At 42.9% G+C, this 24,727-nt stretch overlaps 1 protein-coding gene across 1 annotated transcript in view; it reads left to right on the top strand.

Annotated features, from left to right (window-relative positions):
* The window catches only part of col24a1 (collagen type XXIV alpha 1), a 151,022-nt gene that overhangs the window by 98 nt on the left and 126,197 nt on the right, over nt 1–24,727 (top strand). The window contains exons 2-17 of the mRNA XM_078285863.1: nt 1,760–1,927; nt 2,270–2,372; nt 2,490–2,627; nt 3,788–3,900; nt 9,651–9,758; nt 10,181–10,318; nt 10,454–10,580; nt 10,671–10,813; nt 10,977–11,070; nt 11,164–11,243; nt 11,332–11,460; nt 11,880–11,932; nt 12,052–12,113; nt 12,297–12,369; nt 12,486–12,624; nt 12,750–12,757. Coding sequence (XP_078141989.1) covers nt 1,760–1,927; nt 2,270–2,372; nt 2,490–2,627; nt 3,788–3,900; nt 9,651–9,758; nt 10,181–10,318; nt 10,454–10,580; nt 10,671–10,813; nt 10,977–11,070; nt 11,164–11,243; nt 11,332–11,460; nt 11,880–11,932; nt 12,052–12,113; nt 12,297–12,369; nt 12,486–12,624; nt 12,750–12,757 — 1,676 coding nt within the window. The remainder of the gene's footprint in view (nt 1–1,759; nt 1,928–2,269; nt 2,373–2,489; nt 2,628–3,787; nt 3,901–9,650; nt 9,759–10,180; nt 10,319–10,453; nt 10,581–10,670; nt 10,814–10,976; nt 11,071–11,163; nt 11,244–11,331; nt 11,461–11,879; nt 11,933–12,051; nt 12,114–12,296; nt 12,370–12,485; nt 12,625–12,749; nt 12,758–24,727) is intronic.

The following is a 24,727-nucleotide window of genomic DNA, read 5'->3' as shown; positions in this document are numbered from 1 at the left end:
AGGAAAAACAAGCACAGATCCTGTACAGACCCATGACACGGTTAAATGACCTAATTCCACTAACTTTACTTAAATATCACAAGATGACGTCACCTACCGTTAAAGTTTGTAGGGCAGCGAGGAGTTACTGTTTGCAAATCCCCATTACTAACTGTGGAATGTTAAGTTTTGTTTTCACACCGGGAGACTCTGTGGATTGAGTTCAGTGCTGCTGGTCTGCTGTCTGTACATCTCCAAATTACAGACATGACATGACTCACATCAGGCGCATTAGAGATCGATTTAGATCCTTTCTATACAGACCGACTTTTGATTTTGTGCCTCTGTATGGGAAACACTGCATCTCACAGTCAAAACCGCCCTCTAGAGGCCATCTGACGATGCGCATCATCTCACTAAGCGTTACCTGACTGCCTGACTGACTGACTGACCTGAATTTACCTCGTGATGCCCTCGGCTGCACCGTGGGAAAAACAATTCAGAGCTGTTGGTATTTAGCGGTGATCAACTCACCAATATTACACCTCCATAAGATAGACTGAGTTACCCAATTGGTCAGGTAACAGATCATTTTTAGATTCTCTTCTCCTCACCTTGTGTGTATTCATTACTTCATGCACACCTGCATTGTGAACAAAAAAGGTAAAATGCTAAACTAGCTGTTGACTAGTTCCCAGAACCACTCATGCTGTGATGACAGACCAATCCTTCTGGGTCCAAGAGAGAGCTATCAGTTGGTTACAGTGGCTGCTTCCAGTGAAGGTGCCTTGTTAGTTTGACATGCAGGGTGACATATTCACACCATGCTGCTACATCAAATACAGGTGTAATAAAGTGACAACCCCAAAGTTATGTGAAATAGACTATTCCAAAAGGGTTACAAAACTTTTAAACTGCATTGTATAAACTAATTACCTCTTTCAAAATCTTCAGCAGTTGTGCCATTTTTTGGCTGGGTAGGAAAATGCATCAGGATAGAATAAACCTGTATAAATAGATATAATGTATAAACCTGTATAAACACTGTGGTCCACCTGAGGAATATGGCCTCCAGGCCTTACAGCATCCACCCCATGGACTCAACTACAGCAAGGGCCTCTCCTCTCCTCTCCTCTCCTCTCCTCTCCTCTCCCCTCTCCTCTCCTCTCCTCTCCTCTCCTCTCCTCTCCCCTCCCCTCCCCTCCCCTCCCCTCCCCTCCCCTCCCCTCCCATCTCCTCTCCCCTCTCCTCTCCTCTCCTCTCCCCTCTCCTCTCCTCTCCTCTCCTCTCCCCTCCCCTCCCCTCCCCTCCCCTCCCCTCCCCTCCCATCTCCTCTCCCCTCCCCTCTCCTCTCCTCTCCTCTCCCCTCTCCTCTCCTCTCCTCTCCTCTCCCCTCTCCTCTCCTCTCCTCTCCCCTCCCCTCCCCTCCCCTCCCCTCCCCTCCTCTCCCCTCCCCTCCCCTCCCATCTCCTCTCCTCTCCTCTCCCCTCTCCTCCCCTCTCCTCTCCTCTCCTCTCCCCTCCCCTCCCCTCCCCTCTCCTCTCCTCTCCTCTCCCCTCCCCTCCCCTCCCCTCCCCTCCCATCTCCTCTCCTCTCCTCTCCTCTCCTCTCCCCTCTCCTCCCCTCTCCTCTCCTCTCCTCTCCCCTCCCCTCCCCTCCCCTCTCCTCTCCTCTCCTCTCCCCTCCCCTCCCCTCCCATCTCCTCCCCTCTCCTCTCCTCTCCTCTCCTCTCCTCTCCTCTCCTCTCCTCTCCTCTCCTCTCCTCTCCTCTCCTCTGTAGGAACTCTGGACGTACATGGAGACGGTCAGGAGACTCTCTGTACGCTCTGCTGTTCATGGTGTCAGATGAGAACTTCAGCTGGTACCTGGATGACAACATCAGGACACACATCACCAACCCTGCCAACGGCCTGAAGGACGACGAGGATTTCATAGAGAGGAGAGGAGAGTGAGCATATGGAATCACACACACACACACACACACACACACACACACACTTCTTTAACCCTGAGTGTGTGGTATAAACGGTTTTCTGTACACTAACCTGCCTGGACTGAGCATGTGCCAAGGCAACAAGATCCAGTGGCATTTGATTGGCTTGGGCAACAAGGTAACTGTTGACTTTATTAAATGTTTGACTTAATACTTTAATTGTGTTTTCATTGTATTGTCTAGTAAACAGCAGAGAGTGATCTACCAAGAGACCTACTGACAGCTACCTTGTTTCTGTATTAGATTAGATCGTATTAGATAGGGAGTATGCGTCTTTTTAGTACATACCATTTAGAGCTGTCTCTATTACTCTGGAGTGGATCTTGTTAAAGACAACAACTCTGGACTGGTGGGACCGCTCCTCATCTGTCGACCTAAAGCGCTGAAGAAAGGAGCACAGGTGAGGAGAGAGGGAAACACAAAGACACAACAAAGGACCATTACTGGTCTGTAAGTCACTTTTCTTCTTCTCTCTCTTTCTTTCCCTCTTCTCTTTCTTTCTCTTCCCCTCCTACAGAAGAACTATGATAAACAGTTCCACCTGCTGGCTACAGTGTTGGATGAGAACTTGAGCTGGTATCTGGACGACAACATTAAGACCTTCACCACGGCAGGATGGAGGATGAGAGCTTTATGGAGAGCAACAAGATGCACGGTGAGGAGAAAACACACACACACACACACACACACACACACATTAGAGTCTTTCGATTAGAGTCTCCCTGATCAGTGAATACTAGATCGAATAGAATAGAAATTCTGTGTCAGTTTCTATGCATTTATTTCTTTATACTGTATCTTCATGCAAAAATGTGGAAAAAAGGTTATTTTCTGCTTTTGTTTTTCTATGTCCACCTCTTTCTTCTAAGCAATGAATATATGTATGTATGGTATCTTTCCAGGGCTGTCTAGTGTCCCCCCTCATCCCTTACTTTTCTTCATAATAGAACCATGTTTAACCTCTTGCTCTGCCTCCTCAGCCCTGAAAATCACTCTACTGCTAACAAGTTTGTGTTGCACATTGCTAGTTTGCTATATTAATACTCTTATTTTTATTTTTATTTTTATCATTATTCTTATCTCTACCCTTATTTATGTGATTCTATTCTGAGTATCGCTATTGCTGCTGTAACAAAGAAATTTCCCCCCGGGAATTAATAAAGTACCTACCTACCTTATTGAACTCAACAGGAAGATTCATTTAGTGAAAACCCAGCTATTAAAGAACCCATGTAAAACATTTTCTACACCTGCTTGGCTTGACTTGGACATTAACCAATCATCATTGAGCCAACAATGTATTTAACACTAGTAAAGTATTATAATGCAGAGTCATGAAACAGCTGAAAGTCCAATGAAATACATTGCAAAGAACACTAATATGACATACTCAGGAATCAAAGATATGGTTTCTACTACTTTTCACAGACATGCCATCTGCTTATGTAAACATGGTTTATGTGTATTTGCAGGACATGACAATAACTCTTTAGTCAAACAGCCACAACGACGAATGGATCAGAATTTCAGAATCAGTTTTAGTTATTTATCAGTCAAAGTAGTTTTTAGAATGGAAAAGACTTTTTGAAAACAAGTTTTCTACCTGCCAAAGTGTCTAGAAGAATCATTTGGTTGGTGTCTAGTAGTGTTATTGTCAAGCCTAGCATGTGTGTGTTACATGTAGTGTGTGTGTGTGTGTGTGTGTGTGTGTGTGTTTCAGGTCAGTTTGAAGTGGTGTCTGCGACAGTGAACCACCATCATGGCGGGATGTGAGCCAACTACACGGTGCAGAAGTGCAGCATGTTTCAGCGTCAGGGTGAGGCGATGCTGCACTCTAAAACCTATTACATCGCTGCCATGGAAAAAGATTGGGACTACGCTCCAGACCGCACCTGGAAGACTGACGTGTTCAACGGACTGGCTAACAGGTAGCAGAATGTTATATAGGTTATGGGATACTGGCTATAGTGTCGTCCACCACTGATATGATGGAGGTGAGGATATATGACTTTACTGAACAGCTTCAGGGTGTCAGCATGTAAAACCTGCAGTGAAGCCTGCCTCACTCTGCCTTAAGGAGCTGCTAACCCACCTATAAGAAGTTGTAGTTGGTGCAGTAGGTGCTGATGTGTGTGTGTGTGTGTGTGTGTGTGTCTTTAACAAGAAAGAGGAGAGGAATCTTTGGCTGAACAGAGGAATGGATCAGTGTCTGGAAAGAAGGGAAAAACACATGTAAACAAACTCAAAAAAGTGGCTCCAAACAGTCATTTTGTATGGAAATGTGTATTTTTATAATTGTCTGACAGCTTTGATAAGACAAAAGGTGCCACATGTGAAACACAGTGAAGCACTATGTCATGTAAAACGGCTTATTCACTGGAAATAAAACCAGATGCTGCTGTGTTGCATGAATGAGATGATTTGAGCCAGGAGGTCTGGCTGAACACACATTGCTTCTTGATTTTTTTCTCTTCCTGTCTGCTGAAGCCGACACTTCAGTGATCTGTGTGTGTTTTTGAGTGTGTGTAAGAGAGGAAGAGGGAGGGAGACAGGAACAAAGTAACAAAGATTAAGGTATTTCCCTACCATGATCATCTGAGCATGAAAAGAAATGATTTTGAGCATGAAAGATGACTTGTTTTTGCAAAGAGCCATTTTCAAAAATACAATGAATGAATGATTTGTGACCAAGTGTAGAAAATGTGAGCAAGAAAATGCTGTCACATCATCAGCATGTAAAATATAGATGAGCTAAGCAGTGATCTAGGCCTAGTGGTTTGGTCATCAAAAATAAACAAATAAAATAAACAAATAAATAAATAAAAATACATAATAAACAAAAAATCAGCAATTAATTATTTTTTCCCTATCATACAAGATACTACAGGCCAAGTATGAATTTATATTATAAAGATTTTTGTCACCTTAAAAAATGAGTAAACTCTTCCACAAATATAAAGTTGGTCAAACTGGCTTTAGGTGGTTTACTCTCCTACAGAAATGAGTCCAGACGGCCAAATGCGCATTATGAATATATTTACAGATGAAAGATGTCAGAAAAAGAGACATTGTTGTAAAAAGGTCCATTAGTTATTTTATGGTTCTATGTTGCTAGCTGCTAGTTCTTAGAGTCAGAGAACAGCTGTGTCACATGTGATGCCACAGTGCAACATTCCCTGTTTAAATGCTGTTTCGAATGAGAATCATCACTTGTCCCAACAGACTTGACCTGACAGCACGCTTCGACTCAAGAGACATCTTCACATCGCTCGGCTATATTCATTTCTTCATACATTTATTCACTTATTAATTCATTTATTCTTTCATTTAATCATTTTTCGTTAATTCGTTCGTTTATTCGTTGATTTGTTTCGTTTTAGGTGGACTTTTTGTTTGTTTTTTGTCCGGTTTTTCTTTCGGGTTTTTTTTTTTTTTGTGTTAAATTTTCACAGGAAAAGCCGGACCTGGTTAGGACTTGGCACCATGGGTAGCATCCTCTCCAAACCGGTAAGACTGACTCATTTTCATCTTTGTAGTGGAACAAATTTGTCTTTCTTGTGCGTTTTCACGGTGTAACTTGAGCTACAAGTAAGAAACTTTGTGAAGGATGTGAAATGCAACTCAGAAAAAAGTCGTGTGTCAACTGAGATGTGACGGTTCCGAGTAAAACACAGTAATTGTTTCATTAATTATGAATTATTGTGAATTTTTATGGGTCCGTGGGGTCAAAGTGTTGCTAGTTCACGGAGCTTCCCTCTAAGCTTCTCTACAGCGCGCGGACACTGGACTTGTTATTGTTTGAATGAAGCACGCGCTTTAGCTCGAGCCGCTGTTCTGACTTTAGAATGCTTTTGACCTCAGAGCGAACACACACACACACGCACACACACAAACACACACGCACACGTTTCAATATTCAGCAGAAAAAAATGGTTTCTGCTGCAAGAGCCACGACCAGCGATATCATCTGTTTAGATAATAAATAAATAAAAACTTTATTTAGACAAAGTATTCAAGTACTTTTTCAGTCAGAAACAACTAAATTGGCCCTGCAACAAAAGTAGCTTTTTTAGTGACTATTTTAGAAACCAAATGCTACAGAGCTACTTTGTGCTACAACAGCAGAATGAAGAGAATATTCACAACAGTTTTGTAATTGAGTTTTTAATAAGTGTATTAGCTATAGTTGTTATGCATGGTACCAGAAGTTAAACAAAAAGTGAGAATGTCACATCTTGGCTTCTTGGTTATCATATAAAATTTGACTTTCCCATTGGTATTTACCATTTTATTGGGTCGTTTAAGCACGCTCTTACCGTAATTAAAATTTTTCTGACCGTATTTGAACGCAGCATCTGCTCGCTACTGTTGTGACCGTTGGCGCGGTGCTGAAGAAGTGCGGAAAATCTGGGAGATAAGGTAACCTAGGCCTGAATATTGGACTTTTGGACCTACAGTGCAATGGTTTGGCTTCAAAACATTTGTATTGTGCTGTTTGGATTAATTTATGGTAATTTTTACCTTTTTGGAACTAAATAAACTGTCTATTCACTCCAGTTGTTTTGGAAAAAGTTGCTATGGAGCTGCGCTAGCTAGCTTGCTGTGTGTTATAAATACAAACTTCACCAGTGTTTCAGCTGACAGGAGGGTCATTAGATAATAACAAAATAAAAAAAATTGGGTGATCTGTTCGTTTAAGAGAGCTAAAATCTTCCAAATAACATTAGAAAGCACTTTGTTTAAAGCCTTGATAATAGTCATTGGGCCAACGAGACATAAACAGATCTACATATTTCTTCTGCTTTGGACAATGATACCAGACCAAACAAATAAGTCTCTCATTAGCCTATGAGACCCTTTTCACAAACATGGCTTCCGTACTTCCGCAAGGTATAACTTGGTTCTCACCATTGTCAGCAATGTTAAAAATCAAACTTTCTGCCGCCCGTAACTCTGTCTGTGATTACTTATTTTGTGTTTCAACACAATGTATAACACAATACAGGTGTTGTCACGGACATACGTTTCTGTTTCTGTTGTCAGACGACTGTGCAACTACAAAAAACTGAGGGTCACAGAATGCTAACAGTACAGAAATTAGCGTTAGCCAGTTAGCATTTTGTCAGCCTCGATCACAGTTACTTGCGCAGTCGTCTGACAACAGAAACAGAAACATATGTCAGTGACAACACCTGTATTGTGTTATACATTATGTTGAAACACAAAATAAGTCATCACAGATAGAGTTACGGGTGACAGAAAGTTGGCTTTTTAACATTGCTGCCAATGGTGAGAACCAAGCTATATCCTGCGGAAGTACGGCAGACATGTTTGTGAAAAGGGCCAATTAGCCATGGATTTAATTTTTTTAAAAATAGGATTAAAATTCAAATGACTTCTCTGTTCATCTTTACATATAATTATACCCAGGTATGTTACAGTATTTTGAACTTCACCTTGTTCTTTCTAACAGGCTGTTGATGATGGCACGTGGCCGACTCCTAGCCATGCCTCATCCACCGTGGGGAAGAGACGCTCTTCTCTCCGCCTTTCTCCCCTCTCCTCTCCTTCCTCCTCCCCCTCTACCACTTGTTCTCCCTCCTCCTCTCCCCTCTCCATCACCATCTCTTCCCTCTCTGCCTCCATCTCTTCCTTCTCTGCCACTATCTCTTCCCTCTCTGCCTGCGTCTCTTCCCTCGAAACTGCCATCTCTCCCCTCTCCACCACTGTTTCTCCTTCCTCCTCTTCCCCCTCCACCTCCCCCACTGTTCCCTCCTCCTCCTCTTCCCCCTCCACCCCTGTTTCTCCCTCCTCCTCTTCCCCCTCCACCTCCACACCTGTTTCTCCCTCCTCTCCCCTCTCCACCCCCATCTCTTCCCTCTTTGCCTCCATCTTTTCCCTCTCTGCCTCCATCTCTTCCCTCGAAACTGCCATCTCTCCCCTCTCCACCACTGTTTCTCCCTCCTCCTCTCCCCCCTCCACCACTGTTTCCTCCTCCTTTCCCACCTCCACCACTGCTTCTCCCTCCTCCTCTTCCCCCTCCACCTCCACCCTTGTTTCCTCCTCTTCCCCCTCCACCTCCACCCCTGTTTCTCCCTCCACCTCTCCCCCCTCCACCCCTGTTTCTCCCTCCTCTTCCTCCTCCACCTCCACCCCTTTTTCTCCCTCCTCCTCTTCTCCCACCTCCACCCCTGTTTCTCCCTCCTCTTCCTCTTCCCCCTCCATCTCCACCCCTGTTTCTCCCTCCTCCTCTTCTCCCACCTCCACCCCTGTTTCTCGCTCCTCCTCCTCTCCCACCTCCACCCCTGTTTCTCCCTCCTCCTCTTCTCCCACCCCCACCCCTGTTTCTCCCTCCTCTTCCTCTCCCACCTCCACCCCTGTTTCTCCCTCCTCCTCCTCTTCCCCCTCCACCTCCACCCCTGTTTCTCCCTCCTCCTCCTCTTCCCCCTCCACCTCCACCCCTGTTTCTCCCTCCTCCTCTTCTCCCACCTCCACCCCTGTTTCTCCCTCCTCCTCCTCTCCCACCTCCCCCACTGTTCCTCCCTCCTCCTCCTCTCCCACCTCCACCACTGTTTCTCCCTCCTCCTCTCCCCCCTCCACCACCCTGAGTGTGGAGAACAGCGCCATCGACAGGTAGAATATGACGCAGGCTAATTAAGGCTAATGATATATTTTTACTGTGGCTTTCCAGCAGGAATCCAACCATCACTGAGAGCTCCATTCTCTTCCATTATTCAATTTGTCTGGTCAAACCAACTTAAAGGGACACTGTGATGTTTTGAATTCCCACTAAATACTGCTTGTTAGCACTGCTTTCATTCATTCATTATGGAATTGGTTGAGGTAGCTGTCGACACATCAGTATCCATGACTTTCCATGAATGATGCTGCCAATACTAGCATGCCATTGTTTAGTTGACTGAAGTGTTTAGTTGATTCCCTGTTTTGTGTCCATCGGCTGAAGAAGAAGTGGCTTAAGTGGCTTGTTTAAAGTGACTGAAAGTGGTTCCTGCAATGCTGAGAAATGTTGTGGGGTGATATTAACATTTTGAGATGAAACTGTAAGCATCATGTATGCCTCAGTATCATGGTCAGTGTGCCTGTGTAGCTGCTTTGTCCTAAATGAAGGTACACTGTTTTTTAGGATTCCAGCAGTTCCTGAGGTGCTTGGCCAGGAAGCACCGACCGAGTCTCCTGGCATCGCTGCCACAGCAGGTACATTTAATAACAGATATATTATGATATGTATGTATGTATGTATGTATGATATATATAGATTTATTGTCCATGTGCCACTCCAAAACTGCTCTCTCATTAGCTCATGTTTTTCTCCTCATAAGTCTCCTTGGAGCTGCATTGCTCTGGATCTCTGGAGAGGTATTACTGTTTTTCTCCATGAAACAGGTTTCTCATACAGCAGTGGAAACCTAGGACAGTTTAGAGATCAGATATGTTGCTTACAGATACATTTCCAGTGAATATTCATGTTTTTCTACCTTTGGCTCCATTCTTTTTTGTGTTGTTCTGATCACATCCCTGCTAGTCTGCCTCTCTCTTACCCAGCCCCTCTCTTTCTCCTCTCTCTCTCTCTCTCTCTCTCTCTCTCTCTTTCTCTCTCTCTCTCTCTCTCTCTCTCTCTCTCTCTCTCACTCTCTCCCTCTCTCTCTCCATCTTTCAGGCCAGTGCAGGCAGAGGGCAAATCCTCCTTCAAGTCCAGGAGCTTGCTGTCTTTCTTCAGCTGGTTCAGGAGGAGCAAGACCCAGAGAGGCCAGAAGAAGAAACTGGGGTATGAGACAAAAATTAAATTGATCTACCTTCATTCAATTCCTGTTTAATTAGTTTAAGGCAAACGAAATCCAAGCAGGATTTTTTTAATTATTCTAATTGCACTTGACAGTATTAGCATATTGGAAAAGCAAAAAGTTTTAGACTGAGGTCATCTCTAAGACTTGGCAGAGTTCATTTTCTCATCACTGCCTATTTAGTTCATTATGCCCATTTGGTAGACTGGACAGTTTGGATATCTGAGGTTCAGATAAGTCAGTCATATCACTGCCATTACAAACCATGAATTTTCATCAGGTGTTGTGCATAGTTTCAGTCAGATCAGTTTTCATAAAGAATTGCTCTAGGTTCATTAAAAGCACCTTGGGCAACACAACATATTATAAAGTTATTCTATTTTTATTGATGTGCTTCTCCTACCAGGTTGCCAAACGTTGGGAACACCTGCTTCTTGAACGCCACTCTCCAGGCCCTGTACAGCATCCCCAGCTTCTGTGCTGACATCATGGGGCAGGAGGTGCTGTGGAGCCCCAAGACCAAAACCAGCCTGAAGCTGCAGAGGTACAGTAGAGCAAGAGATCTTCACCCCACACACTAGGCTACAGGTTGACTGAGTGATTAATTGCTTTACTGATTGTTCCCTTGGTATTAAAAGCAAGTCATAAATACTTGTGCTCTCAATCTCCTGTTCTCCAGGTACTTTGGGGAACTGTACAAGGCGAGGCAGGGTCACAGCTCCTACCATGGAAAGAGGAGGCTGCTGAGGTCGGTCAAGAGCAGCTTGGCCGTGTTCAACGAGGAGTACGAGGAAGACTTTCAGCAGGTACAAAAATGAGTCTAGCATTCATGATTTCTTTTGTACTGCAGTATTTGTGTGATAAACATATTTTAATGACTTGCTGATCTCTTACAGGATGCCCATGAGTTCCTGATGCTCTTCCTCATGGGCATGAAAATGCAGGGCGAGACGCAGCAGGGGACGTCCACAACACCGGACTACGTTTGTCCCACTCTGAACTTTGAGTTCAAGCTGCAGTCTGTCCGCACCTGCTCCAGGTAACTCAACAGCAAACTGCATTTACTATATTCATGATGTTTTATCTGAACAATCACAGAATTAAACATGAAACAACAAAGTACATCACTTATCACTGAGGTTCACAGAACTGTCCGGTGATCTGAGTTAAAGTATTTTTCTCCTCCATGTTTGTTTTTAAAGCTGTGGTAACAAAGTCTTCCAGGAGGAGGGGCACAACAACCTGTCTCTTGACCTCTCCTCCTGCCTGACCGACAGCCTCGCACTCTACTTCAAAGTCAGTATACAGAGGATCAGTTCAGTTCTCCATACACACACACACGCACACACACACACATCTATGTTAGTGACTCTGTGTCTTGTTCCTTAGGCATCAGAACTGGAGTGTACCTGCTGGCAGTGCCTTGGCCACCAGGCGACAGTGTCCAGAGGTTTCCTCACTCTACCCAGGTAAGTCCCATACATGAACCTGCCCATGATGTTGTAAACTGCACTGTCTTTCTGTAGTATGTGTTAATGGTACTCTCTGTTTTAATAGAGTGCTAGTGCTTCACATGAAGCGTTTCTGCCACGATGGGGAAGAGCTGAGGAGAGTGGATGATGCTGTCTGCATCCCTCCAGTCCTTTCTCTGGCCTCCCTGTTGGAAGAGCAGCAGGATGTACTGAGGTAAACTTACACTCATTACACTCCATATTGGAACAACTGCAATAATAGCTTCAAACATACTATATACATATATTTACTGAGTAATTTCACCTACCAGAAATACCACCATGAAATGATTTAATGTACATTAAATGCATGTTGTACCATCCAAAACCACTCCAAACAATGTAATGGAGTTATTTTGATTATTCTCACTTCTCTGATTGAAAAGCTTTTCTCTTTCCAGTTCTTTTGAATGAGCTCATGACTGTCTGTCAAACTGGCTTATACAGGACTTATAGATTTAAGAAACTATAGTCTACTAGCATGAATGAGCACCTGCCTATTACTGTACACGTATGTCATGTCTGAAAACAGTTTCCTATATATATTTGTCTTGAATATCACATTGATCAAAATGGATGCTCTTTCATTCAAAGCTCCCCAGGAGGCAGGAAGGTGTCGCCTCAGGCAAAACCCCTCTCAAGCACAGGTAAGAGAAATTGTGCAATTTTAAACCTGTTCAGTTAGATTCAGTCAATCTAACTAGAAACACCCAACTTTAGTTTGTAAGTTTCCAAGTAAAAGAAGATTCTGTGGTGTGTTTCTCAGTATCAGTCGATCAGCTGGAGAGCTCAGGAGACAGAGACAGATCCCAGCAGGGAGCTTCTGTGGTGAGAGAGAAATAGGGAGAGATAGCAGAGATGGAGAAAGAAAATAAATGTATAAGAGAGAGAAAACAGTCATTTTTCAATGAACTGTTGAGAGAAAATGTACTGAATAGTTACTCATGGATAGAGTAGTTTAAGTATTAAAAAGGAAATGAACCCCTCATCACTCACCATGTTTCTTTACAGCAGGATCACAGTGTCCAGAGCAGCTACCGCCTCTCTGCAGTCGTCTCTCACCTCGGGGAGAGCATCGACTGCGGTAATTAATGTCACATACATCAGACATAAATATGGATCTGGGACACACACACACACATATAAACAAACACACCAAATAAAGTTTAATCTGCACTGTGTTTCGTGTGTCCCACACAGGTCACTACGTCAGTGACGTCGTCGAGGGACACGGCGGGGAATGGGTGACCCTCGATGACTCCCGTGTGACGAGGACAGACGAGGCCGCGGTCCTGAAGGACAGAGAGGACACCGCTTACCTCCTGTTCTATGTCCTCAGGTAAGGCTTTGCCCTCACTGCTTACAAGAGGAATCAATGAACTGGCCTGTTTGAGCCTTCAAGCAAACTGTAAGTAAGAGAGTACTGAGTGAATGCCCCGTCTTCTTTGTCCTCTTTTCCTCTAGTGGTGCAGGTGAGGGGGACCCTGCACCTCTGTAGCAGGAACAGGAGTCATCAGGAGCTGTTTGCACCACCACCAGCTGTTTGCTCCTTAGTATGGTGGCCATTTTAGGACATCCTCAGCTGCCTTTGTCATTCGTAGATCTACTTTGTCAGATTTAGATGGACTTGTGTCAGGTTTAGCTGTGTTTTGTCAGACTTAGATGGAGTTGTATCAGGTTTAGATGTACTTTGTCAAACTTAGATGGCGCAATGGAGGGCGGTCCCGGCGTTACAACCAAGCGCTTCCAGGAGTAGTACATCTAAACCTGATACAAGTCCATCTAAATTTGAGAAAGTAGATCTACAAATGACAAAGGCAGCTGAGGATGTCCTAAAATGGCCACCGTACTTTAGTTCTTTTGTACATAGTTCTTTTTTCACTTGCACCTTTAAATTAGGCACTTAAAGGATAACGCTGGTGTTTTTTAATGCATTTCTTACCGTCAGCAAATTCTATGAAAATGACAAAATCAACAATGTTTAGTTTGCTCTACTCTCATTACTTTCCGACTTCCCACGTTCCCTTTTTAGCCTTCAACATGGAAGTCACTGGCTCCAGTTGTAAGCTAAAAACCTTTAAATACAGCTCACAAACACATAGTTTCTTTTTTAAAAATTGCTAACTGTTACCACGAAAAGTCAGGCTATTGTAGTTATTACCAAATCTAATTCAAATGGGAACAAATTCTTCATTACACTGGGGACTATTTTCAGTGCTATGGAACTACTTTCCTGAGATGGAAAACGTGTTTACGGTCGGCTTATTAAGTTGTTTGAGGAAAAAGTCGGCCGGCCCGGTGCATTGTGATTAAATATGCAGCCAGAGCAACGGCATGGCTCTGTGACGTGTTTTTAATAGTTTTTTTAATAGAATGGAGTTCTATGGCTGCTGAGACATGGCTGTATTGGGCATCGGCTACACGGACAAGATTTGTTGGCAAAACAAAATCATTGCTGATTTCGTTATTTTCATAGGATTTGTTGATGGTAAGAAATGCATTAAAAAACACCAGCATTATCCTTTAAGCAATAAATTCGTTTTTCTGAACTAAAAAAGCTTTTTTGTCCTAGCCTTTTATTTGCAGTGTGCAGAATTATTTTCCCATTTTTCTAGTTTACAATACTTTGATTCTGTTTATCAGTTACAAGATTTGACAGTATTGTTGTTTTGATAGTCAAGACTGAAACAAGTCAACGTTACTCTCCTAATTGCTACTCTATAAACTCTACAGTATAGTGCATGGATTTAACTATAGAATTCAAAGAAATAAAAAGCATTTGTATATTAGCTGTTCTTCTCCCGTCTCTGATATGAGCTGAGTATCTAAAGCCTTGTCAAGAATGTGTTTGACTTAAAAGCTGCTGCAAAACTTTAACAGTGGAACATACTGCAGCGTCCTTCTTTCTTCAGCATCCAAGATCATTTCTGTTGGCTCCACTACTTTGAAATGTTCTTATTAGTAGTTTTTACCCTTTAAAGCAGTGACATGATGACAGCCTTCCCAATGTCCTTGTACACAGGATTAGAGATGCACAATGCAGATACGAGTTCTTCAGTGATTCTCTGGTCAACCTGTAGGTTCAATGTGTCACATATCATTTTTTATACCAGACAAAGATACTGTGCTTTGTTCAAGACGTGTCAAGAGGGTTGCAAATGTCTAAATTATACACAAATGTCAGTTAATGTTTATATTGAGCCTTATTGAATGGTTTAGTCCGCTAAATGTGATATGGCTAAACTTAAAGACCAACACTGATTTTGTTCTTCAGTCCAAGAACTCTCACATCCCATTTGCATAAAGACCTTCTGAATAAATTCATAATAATATCTGAGCTCTTTTGGGTATGCTAAATTCAGAGCGTAGATTACTCCCAGCATCATAGCCTGTCCACCTTCCTTCTTGATGGCCTCTATACCCTGATGCTCCTCTGTCGGTCCCTCATGATGAATATATTCTCAGTTCAACATAGTCAGAGTATCTCTGTGATAGCCGGCTCCACAAAACCAAACAACAGCAATTCTATCTAACCGGTCTCAAGAAGGAGGTCGTTAACTGGCTCTGTCAACCCAGGATTTACCAATCCAGCTATGAGCTCACATGGAAGAGGCGGGATTTGGAACAAATAACCAATCACATGCAACATGGACAGATCAAGAGCAGCATATTTTATAAAATAAGATTAGAGTGTAGAGACAGTAGAGTGTAAGCACACAACTTGAAGATAAAAATAGTAGAAAATAATCCAAAAATAAAATCAGCAGACTGAATAATTGTCATTAGGCTTATCTCTGCCCCATCATTAAAACACACTGTTCATTCTTCTCACTTATACAATATTGTGTCATCACACTGAGGCTGTGAAAAGATTTTATATTCATAAAATCTACCTCATGTTCCCAATGGGAATATGAGTGCAGACGTCTATTGCATATGAAAGAATTTCAATACTTAATATACAACATTAAATTTCATTCACCATTGATAACTATGGTTAACTAATGTAAGCGACCTGCTATTTGTTAGATGTCCTCTTTTATAACCAGAGTGGGTGGAGCGGAAATGCTACAAACATTTATTATATCTCTGATCTAATAAATGATGATGAAAATCAAAGTGGTTCTGCTGGTCTCTAAACACGTGGACCTGTGAACAGTCCTTCTTTCTTGGCCTATCTGTTTATTCAGCAGTTTCTCCCTGTACAGTTCTTGTTGTTACCTGTTACTTTCATTTGAAAGCAGTGTTGTTCATATTGGGATCCTGTAGGAATGGTGACTCCATTTGTCCAGAGAGCTGATTGGTGCAGAGACGGGCCTTTTATAGGTTTATTTTATAGGTTTATATTTAACCTGCTCCAGAGCAGGTTAGCTGTGCAGCATAGGTTACCATGGCGATCTACCAAGGTTAAAAGTGAGCCACCTTCATGAGACAGAAAAGCCCAAATTTAGCTCACTAAACTGGCTTTGAGAGACAGGCCCCAAGTCATTAGTGTCACCTTTAGATTGTTGTTACCCACAAGCACCTTACAGACCCCAGCCTCTAAGTCAGCAGTGTCTCCACTGAGGTGCATGATTAAACACAAGCACAGATCCTGTACAGACCCACAGTGCATTCCTACCAATATGGTGCTTTACCATATACACAGCTCATTCGCTGTGGCTGTCATTTGATTATAATCACCTATTACTTTATTACAATCACCTGTTATTTTCCTACCAAGATGGCCGTTTGGTGATGTAACAGAATACTATGAAGACACCACCACCAGGGCCTCACCTAGGTCAGGCCGTCCCCACAAGATGAATGTCTGTGCAAGGAGGAAGCTAATCAGGGAAGCTACCTTGAGGCCAACAGTGCCAACAGACAACTGCAGGACTGTAAGGTAAAGTCTGGCCACTCCGTGCATATAACAGTTATTTTATGTGTTTTCCAAAAAATCTGTTCTGTTGATTTGGGTGGTGAGAGGGAATCCATTTCTCATTAAAAAGAAACATCCAGTCCCATCTTAATTATGCAAGAAGTCACTGTCAATTTCTCAAAATCGTGTGGGAAAATGTCTTATGGTCTGATGAAACCAAGGTAGCCTATCAAACTTTTTGGTCTTAATTCCAAAAGATATCTTTGCCCCAGAGCCAACACAGAGAACACAGTATCTACTGTACAACATGGTGGGGCAGTATCATGCTTTGTGGCTGTTTCTCTTCAGCGGGGACAGGGGCTCCGGACACCAAGATATTTTAGTTAAAGAAGAATTTAATCTTTCAATATGACAATGATCCAAACCACAGAGCTATATCAAGCAAAGGACGGCTTTACCTTGATTTTGCTAGTTACTATATCCAAGTGAAATTGAAAAAGGTCTAAATTGATGAATTTTTAATTTCAGGCCTCAAGACAATATGGCTGGCAAATTGGAAAGGCTGTGTAAACTTCTGATATCCACTATACATCCCTACACCTTCCCATGTAATTTCTTTCAGGAGAGGATACACTTGAGCTCTTGAGATCTTCTGTGGAAGGAGACTTTTTTGAGGCTTCCTCCACTTGGGACAGCGGACAATGTGACAGCATGAACATCAGTGCCTGGATCATGGAGCAACAGAGAGATTTTTGGAATTTCGGCAAGCAACCCAAGTGAGTAACGTCACTGACACTCACTGACCACTAGAGTGCAGTGTAGTCATACCAATAGGACAATGAAGCGGCAGGAAAAGGCAGTGAAGAACTGGCCATCATCAGCAACTCTGCATTCCACATGACCTGATCATTGTCCACACAGGTTTGCACATCAAAAGTCTACTGTCAATTCTACAAATTATGAAAAAGAGTCACCTATAGCCTAAGCTATCGCAGTATCAGAGTTCGTTACACTTGAATATCAATAAAATAGTCTCTCATGTTGTTTCCTGTTTACCACATAAAGGTGTTTCGCCCCCTTAGGATCCATTGTTTGTTTCCATTAAAAGTGCCAGAAGCTCACCGCACCTCCCCAGCCTCCTGACCCGCCATTTGGACCACCTTCAAACAATGACAGACTCAGGCCTTCTCCTCCACCTGGACACGTCACTTCTTCTGATGATAAAGAGCAGTTCAGAGAACCAAAATATTAAAGCCCTGTCCCTGTGGCTTCCCTCCATAAGCCAGCTAGACTTGGAGGGGCCAGTCACTGCCGCAGTGCAGAGGTCAAACATCAGCTAAAGCACACAGCGTAGACAACGAGACATAAATCTACCAGATATACTACCCACAATTTCTCTCTCTCTCTCCATGCTCACTAATGACAATGTCGACGCCTCAAAACAGGTATTTTTACATTTGTGGGTGACCTGTGAGTGCAGGTCAGATCTGGACTCAAATCTTAACAGAGCCTGAAGGTGGGGGTTAATTTACAGGAAAATATTTGCCTTGTTTGCACTACAGGGCTAAACAAGTCAGAGCCTGTTTGTCATCTTTGTCTCAGAATTGCCTTCCTGTGATAAATGATGGTTGTTATTTATTATTATTATTAGCAGTAGTAGTAGTAGCAGCAGTAGTAGTAGTCGTAGTCGTACTTGTAGCAGTAGTATTTGATTCATGGATTGACTGACTGACTGATTGATTGCACCTTGCTACTCACAGACACTTAAGCTGTAGGATATAACCTCAATTAAACAAATTGTGTTTTTGAGTATTTTGAGTTGGCTGTGGCCTCAGCAAACCTCTATTGTCCCTTTGGAAAACATGGCAGGGAGCAAGAATGGGTCTAAAACGGGTGAGTGTGACTGTCAGGAGGACATATTTCAGGGTTATACAACCCTTATTTATTCCCAATGGAGTTTTTTGCACTGATCACATCTTTGAAATGAACAGTGACCCTTCGCAGAGTCCGCCATTAACTCTGATGTTTGTTGGCAGGTAATGACACTGTGTCAACTTGTAACATCTGAACGAGCCACAAGCTGGCAGATGATATACACTCGCCACCGCCAGCAGAGATCCTCCTCTGACAGGGAGCCAGGAGACACTCAGTCTCAGGCTTTAAGGGATGGTGAAAAACTCCTCTCCTCTCCTCTCCTCTCCTCTCCTCTCCCACTTGATCTGATGTAGCTATTCCTGTGTGCAGTGTATGCCTGCCATATCTATACCATGTTATGATCCTCCTGAGTCTCCTCTCCTAGTTATGAGATGGACCCAAACTGACATCCTCTCTTCTCAGCCAGAGCCACTAGCTGTTCTTATTGGCTGCTTTTGAAGGAAGCCTTATTGGTCTTACGCAAGCCCTGACTACAAATCCCTAACAAATTCATATCACCCAATTTCCACATGGTTTGCCCCGGCTATCCAACCTCAGCTGCTACTTCAGAGTATCCAAGCTTCTTCCATTCATATGCCTCATCCATCATATCACACTGTGGCACAGAGAGCTTTACAAAGTAAACAGACTGTGCTGAGTGTTGGACCACAGTAGCAGGTCAGGGTGGTGCAGACTATCTCTCCCAGGATTGCTCAGATTTCACCAATCCTAGCCTTGCCTAGATGCCCTACTTTGTGTTCACTCAGTTGTTCATCTTTCCTGACCTGCTGTCTTTCATTTACACAGTCAATTTGACACATGTTTATCTCTCCTAACAGGTAAAGAATTGATTTCTATTGGTTTATTATTGACCCTGGAAAAGATTAATTTCCCATACTGACAAGATACGTCTAAGCTTTCCTGAGTCTAAACACAGAGGATTTGTGGGGTTTCACTCAGCCACTGGTTGAGGTTTTTGGGTGATGGATGGCAACACATCAGATGTTGCTCCAAGAATGAATCTCATCCTAGATGTGATCCATATTCCACAGTTCTTTTTCCGGCTAAGCTCCATCCACTCTACACTTTCCACTTTCATCTGCTGCCCTTGCTCACTCCTCAGTCACTCTTAATGCTTCAAATGCATTGCTCTTTAATTGAAAGTCATTGATTTCAAATGACAGAATCTGTTATCGCTGTAATTTCTTGAGAAACTGCTTTGGCACAACTTCTTCCTGGAGACATATTGGTACTATTACTTAGTTCTCTTTTCAGTGTTTCCCACAGAATTCGAACGTACTTGTGGTGGTAGGTGGGTTGGCAACGGGGGGGGGGGGGGGGGGGGTTGAGTGCCTTTTTATTCTTGTATTCTCTTATATTGTCAATATATAGGCTAATATCAATAAAGGATCCCACTACCTGGATGGCTAAAAAATTATCTAATGTACTCCATTTTAAATAGTTCCATTTGTCAAACAAATAACTAACCTGTATATATCTAAAGTACTTTGTGTCAGAGATAACATAACTTAAAAATATAAACAGTGCTACACTGTTCTGTTTGTTGCTTGCTTTTGTCTACAAGGTGAAGAACAGAAATGAGACCCCTTTTACAGAGAAATCTGCTGTTCTGCCCCTCTGCCCTGCTACATCTCTCTGTGCTGTCAGTCTCTCATGTATCTTTACATCGTTACATTACAGCCTTTGACATTATTATCTACTCTGTTTTACTGCTCAGCAGCTCCTCTGGTCCAGACTGTCCTGCTCCTCCTCAGGACGAGTCCTTTTCCTTCTTTGAAAATATTTTTCAATATTAATCTGGATTGAGGGAGCAAACATTCAGAGTCAGAGTTAAAAAGTTAATATTAACGTTATCAGTCCACTCGGTGGATACTGACTAGCAGCTAGGCTATACAGCGTGCTAATCTCGGAAACTCAGCTGTATTCCGAGTAACGTTAACTGTTAGTTCTTCTTTTTGGGAATTCAGTCGGCCGTCTTCTTGGCATGAAAAAAAAATATCCCTCACGCGTGTGCAGTGGGAGGCAAACAGACGGGTCCGGTGAGAGAGCGAGAGAGAGAGAGATCGCGTGGAGCAATTAGGGGCTGAGCGAATCAATGCGCTACACGCAGTTTTACGATTATATAGTTTCATATAAAGTTTTTCTGTGTGTGGGAAACCATGGAGGGGTAGAGCAGAGCGAGGGGAGATTGTCCGCTAGTTAATCGATCGCGGATGGCGTCTACGGATAAAAAAATAAAAATAAAAAATGCTAAAATGGGTCGCCAAATATACTTTGGCGGCCGTTAATATACCTGGGTGGCCCGCCCAAGTAAAGTCTATGTGTGGGAAACACTGCTTTTCTAAGGGTGATGCTGTGGTCCATACAGGTTTGCTTGTCCCAAGAAAAAGCCTCCACACCTCTGTTGCACTTGCCCTTTAATATCCTCATGTCCAAGTGCCCATCAAGCTCTCTGATCTGCTTCTTTAGGGGTTCATTTCGCCCAGTTGCTCCAGATACACTACACTTCTTACTGCTACATCTGAGCTAACATCAACTCCAGTATTACTTTTGAGCGTTTGAATTCTGCTGTTAGACTCAATAGACAGCAGCGTTATTATGGTGTGGGGTTTTTCATTAGTTTTTATATTTATATAGTTGTTATTTTCCCCTGTGACCATGAATAGGAATAAGTGGGTATAGAAAATGGATGGATGAATGGATAGTTGTTATTTTTTTTAATTTCAATTTCAGTTTAGTTTTAGCTTAGTTTTTTTAATTTATTTTCAGTTCTAGAAGTTCTGGGCAAGTCCTTTACAATATTTTACATTTTACAGTAAACATACAGCTGGGACCACTTCAAAATCCTTGACGAAAACTAAAACCATTTCACCTATATTTGTATTTATTTTATTTTAGTGAGTAGACAAGATAGTTTTGGTTCAGTTTTAGTTTCATTTTTTTATTTTTTTTATTTGAAAGACGTAACTGAATGACCCCATTCCCATACAGTGCTACATTGCAGTCAGCATGAGACTCCAATCCATTCCCTCACATATGAGCTAAAGAATCTCTAATGAATGCATTTTATATTTCTAATCACATTCTTGGCCTCTGACCAGCCTCGGGGCTGAATAAGAAACGAGTGCGGATCCAGCAGGCAGGCTGGTGTCCTGGCAGAGATGGTCCTTTCCTTTGGCTTACCGGTATGTTTTTTTTTCCTCCAATCCTCCACGGAGCCTGACCATGATGTGAGAAATTCCTCATGGAGGTGAAAAGCCACACCTCTCCACGTCTCTGTTTAATCTAGCCATTCATAATCTCTTGATGAATGTCTTTATTTTATCCATTGGCTTAGCTCAGGTCTGGACACATCGGAGCCTACAGCTGTGGGCGGTTTGCTCAATTTTAGTAAAATGAGATGGTGGGCAGGTGCGTGTGTTGTGTTCTTGTGGTTTTGCTCATATTTTTCCTAAAATAAGATGAGCAAGGGGGATTTCTGCTAACTAGGCAGATTAAGCCCTGATCTACTGACATAATAAGTCAGATGGCATTTTCTTAGATGTTTATTTGTGTTGTATCACCTGTGTTTGTTCTCCTTAGCCTTGAAAAGACATCAGATGATTCTGGGCATATTTTGAGCTGTAGTTGTAAAAAATCCCGCTTACAATTTTAGAAAAATGAAAACCAGGCTCGCCATTTTGAGGATACCAAAGAGCACCTGAAGAATGCGAAAGCAGTTTGGTCATGTGCTCAGGAACTGCAGGTGGAACTTTTCACTCCTTTTTGCACCAACAGATACACAGTCTGTGTTGATATGCTTTTTCACTCCGCTTCTCTTCATTCATTCCATTCATCGGGAACTCAGTGGGACATTTTTGCACGTGAGATGTCTTAACGCACACCAGCAGAGTTTAAACAGGACCGACGAAGCAGTTGTTACCGAGTCAATCTCTGGCTGATGCCGCTGAGCTGACCTTTGACCTCATGCTCTGTTGATGTAGTGGGATGACACAGGAGGTAGAATTAGTGACCTTTAAGACAGTTAATGAAGAGAACAGACACACCACTCTCAGGCCTATATTCAGTGGTCATGGCACTTCGTTATAGGGAAATACTTTCTAAGATGTCATTATATATAATAATACCAATCAGTATTTCTAAACACGGACATTTTCTCATAAGCAGATGAGTGTATGAATGAATGTACCCAGAAAGCAGTCTGGGTATATGACACTGAACCTTGACATATTTTCCAGTTCATGCTGTATGGAGCTGTACATTGGTGTGAAAACACACAAGTCTGGACAAACCTTTATCTTGCTCTTTAATTCCTGGCTAGGCTAATTTCTGGCACTTCTACACACAAAGTTATCAAAGAGCACATGTTTCATCATAGCCTATTTCAAATTCAAAATGACAAAATATTCATTTTCAATATCATGCATGTGTAAATCATTCTGTGTGGATGGTATAGTTGTGTGTGTGCATGCAGATTTGATATCAGTCCCACCAACGCTCGTTAATTTCCCACCTCCTCCTCCATCAGTTCCAATATTACTTCATATGCATCTATCATCTCTCCCTTCATCTTTCTTTCCCTCTGTCTCTTTCCATTTATATTCAGCAGTGATCCCAATGAACTCTGAAAAGGCTGAAGTGGAAATAACATGTCCTGTCATGGCTGGTTGTTTTTTTCTCTTCTTCTTTTCTATCTGAGATAGAATCCTCTGGGCTACAAAGAGAAAGCCGGCTGTTTGTTTAAGTTGGAAGTTGCGAGGCGACATTCGTGTTAATACATGATTTTTTTAATTTATACATGAGTGTGCAAGCATTAGCAAACCCCTATGTAATGCATCTTCATCATCCTCCTCTCACCTCTTTTCTCTCTCTACCTCTTAACTGTCTTTGTCCTCTTCCTCTCTTTTCCTCTTCTTCCTCCCCTCTCATGCTTTTTTCTCCTCTATTTATCAGGTACGCACATCTACCCACAGCCCTTTGTTAAATCCCTACATACACCACACACACACACACTCACCCTTCCCGCCATGTTTTCTCTGGTCACTTAACACTCGGCGCGATTTAAAACCTGAGAGGTGGCATTCTTTGGCTCATTGCATTAACTCAAGGCTCTGTTTGCACCGCGGCCTGTCGGGGCTCGTGGCTGGAGGCCGGAACGGGATCCAACTGATGTGGCAAGAAGGGAGAGAGAGAGGCAGAGAGAGAGAGAAAGAGAAAAGAGAAAGGAGAAGAGACAAGGGGGCGGGTGGGGGAAGGTGTGGGAAATCTGGGTCAAAAGGACAGTTTGCGGGCGAGTGGGGTGGGGATGGGGGGAGGCGGGTGTGTGTGCTGGGCGATCATCCCCATCACATGGTCCACGGTGTCCCGCAGCGTGGATGGCTGTGGGCTAAGCGCACACAGCACCCTCAACCCCATGCCCTTCCTGATGCTTTGATATCCCCCCGCTCCCCCACCACAAACCCCACCACCCCCCTGCCACATGCCCACACACACACACGCACACACACGCCCCATCTTCTACCTCCTCAACTGTACTCAGGCCATTCCTACAAAAGTGCAAGCATGAATATGACTTTTTAGCTGTAAACTGATCTACGGTCTAACGTGGATTTCACAATGAAAAATGATTACTGTATGAGGTAAGGGGGCAGACTGTCGGCTTTTGATTATGAGCCTTTATGGTCTCCATGTTGAACCATGTTAAAACGTGCTCACTAAACTAAAGCTCACTGTCTTAAGCTTAAGCTTAAGCTTTTCACTCCATTCTCAGCCTGTAAGGCATTGTTTTACACCACATAGGAAATGTTGGCGTTTACACCAGTTAATTATGATGATTTGATATGTGGTGGGAGATCGTTTCACCACAAACTATTCTCTTTCTTTGCCATGGCTCTTGCTAGTTCGCACCCAAATATTATATGAGTGCCATCAGTTCCAAACACACACTCACTCCCAGAAAGTTACAGTATCTGAGTATCTGAATTACTTTTCTTTCTTTTCTTCTCCATTTCCTGTCATATCGAGAGTTCTTAGTGATTCTCTGTTGGTGTTGTGACAGGTTTTTATGTTATAGTAGCACTGTTTTGTTTTGGTCAGAAAATTAGTCATGCATGCTACAGCAGTCTCTTTTCCACTATGGTTGGCTGTCCCTTTTCCTCATTAAAGCATTGGTTCCCCATTGGTGTGGCTCAGGCTCTTCTGAAAGCATAAGACGTCAAGTCATGTTTCTCTTTTCCAGATGTAGATGTTCTTTGAAAAAAAATGTTTTGTGGAAGCATACACTCGAGGAGAGATAGCGTAAAACAACACCGCATTTTTACCTTTTTAACTGACAAAAGACAAGACACCAACAAGTCCAACCAGAACTTTCCAGAGTTAACGTTTGCTTAAAGACTTCATCAAACAGTAGTCCAATCCCATCCTGTCTATTCTTAACAAACAAGGGAGAGATTTACATAGGGCCCGAAGTGGTACAAAAATAAACAGAGGCAGGCAGGAGTGCTTCTAGGATCCTGAGGATGAGCTTCAAGGCTGCCTGCAAAACAGATTTGTCACTGCTAAACAGACTCGGTGGAGAGGCCTCCCGCTCTGTATGTTCTGCACATTTCACAGAAGAATGCTTTGAGCCGAGGCCAGCAGCATCTAC

The sequence above is a fragment of the Centroberyx gerrardi genome, chromosome 9 (assembly GCF_048128805.1).
Source record: "Centroberyx gerrardi isolate f3 chromosome 9, fCenGer3.hap1.cur.20231027, whole genome shotgun sequence".
NCBI lineage: Eukaryota > Metazoa > Chordata > Actinopteri > Beryciformes > Berycidae > Centroberyx > Centroberyx gerrardi.
Note: the sequence above shows the minus strand (reverse complement) of the source record. Positions and strands in the feature narration are given on the sequence as shown.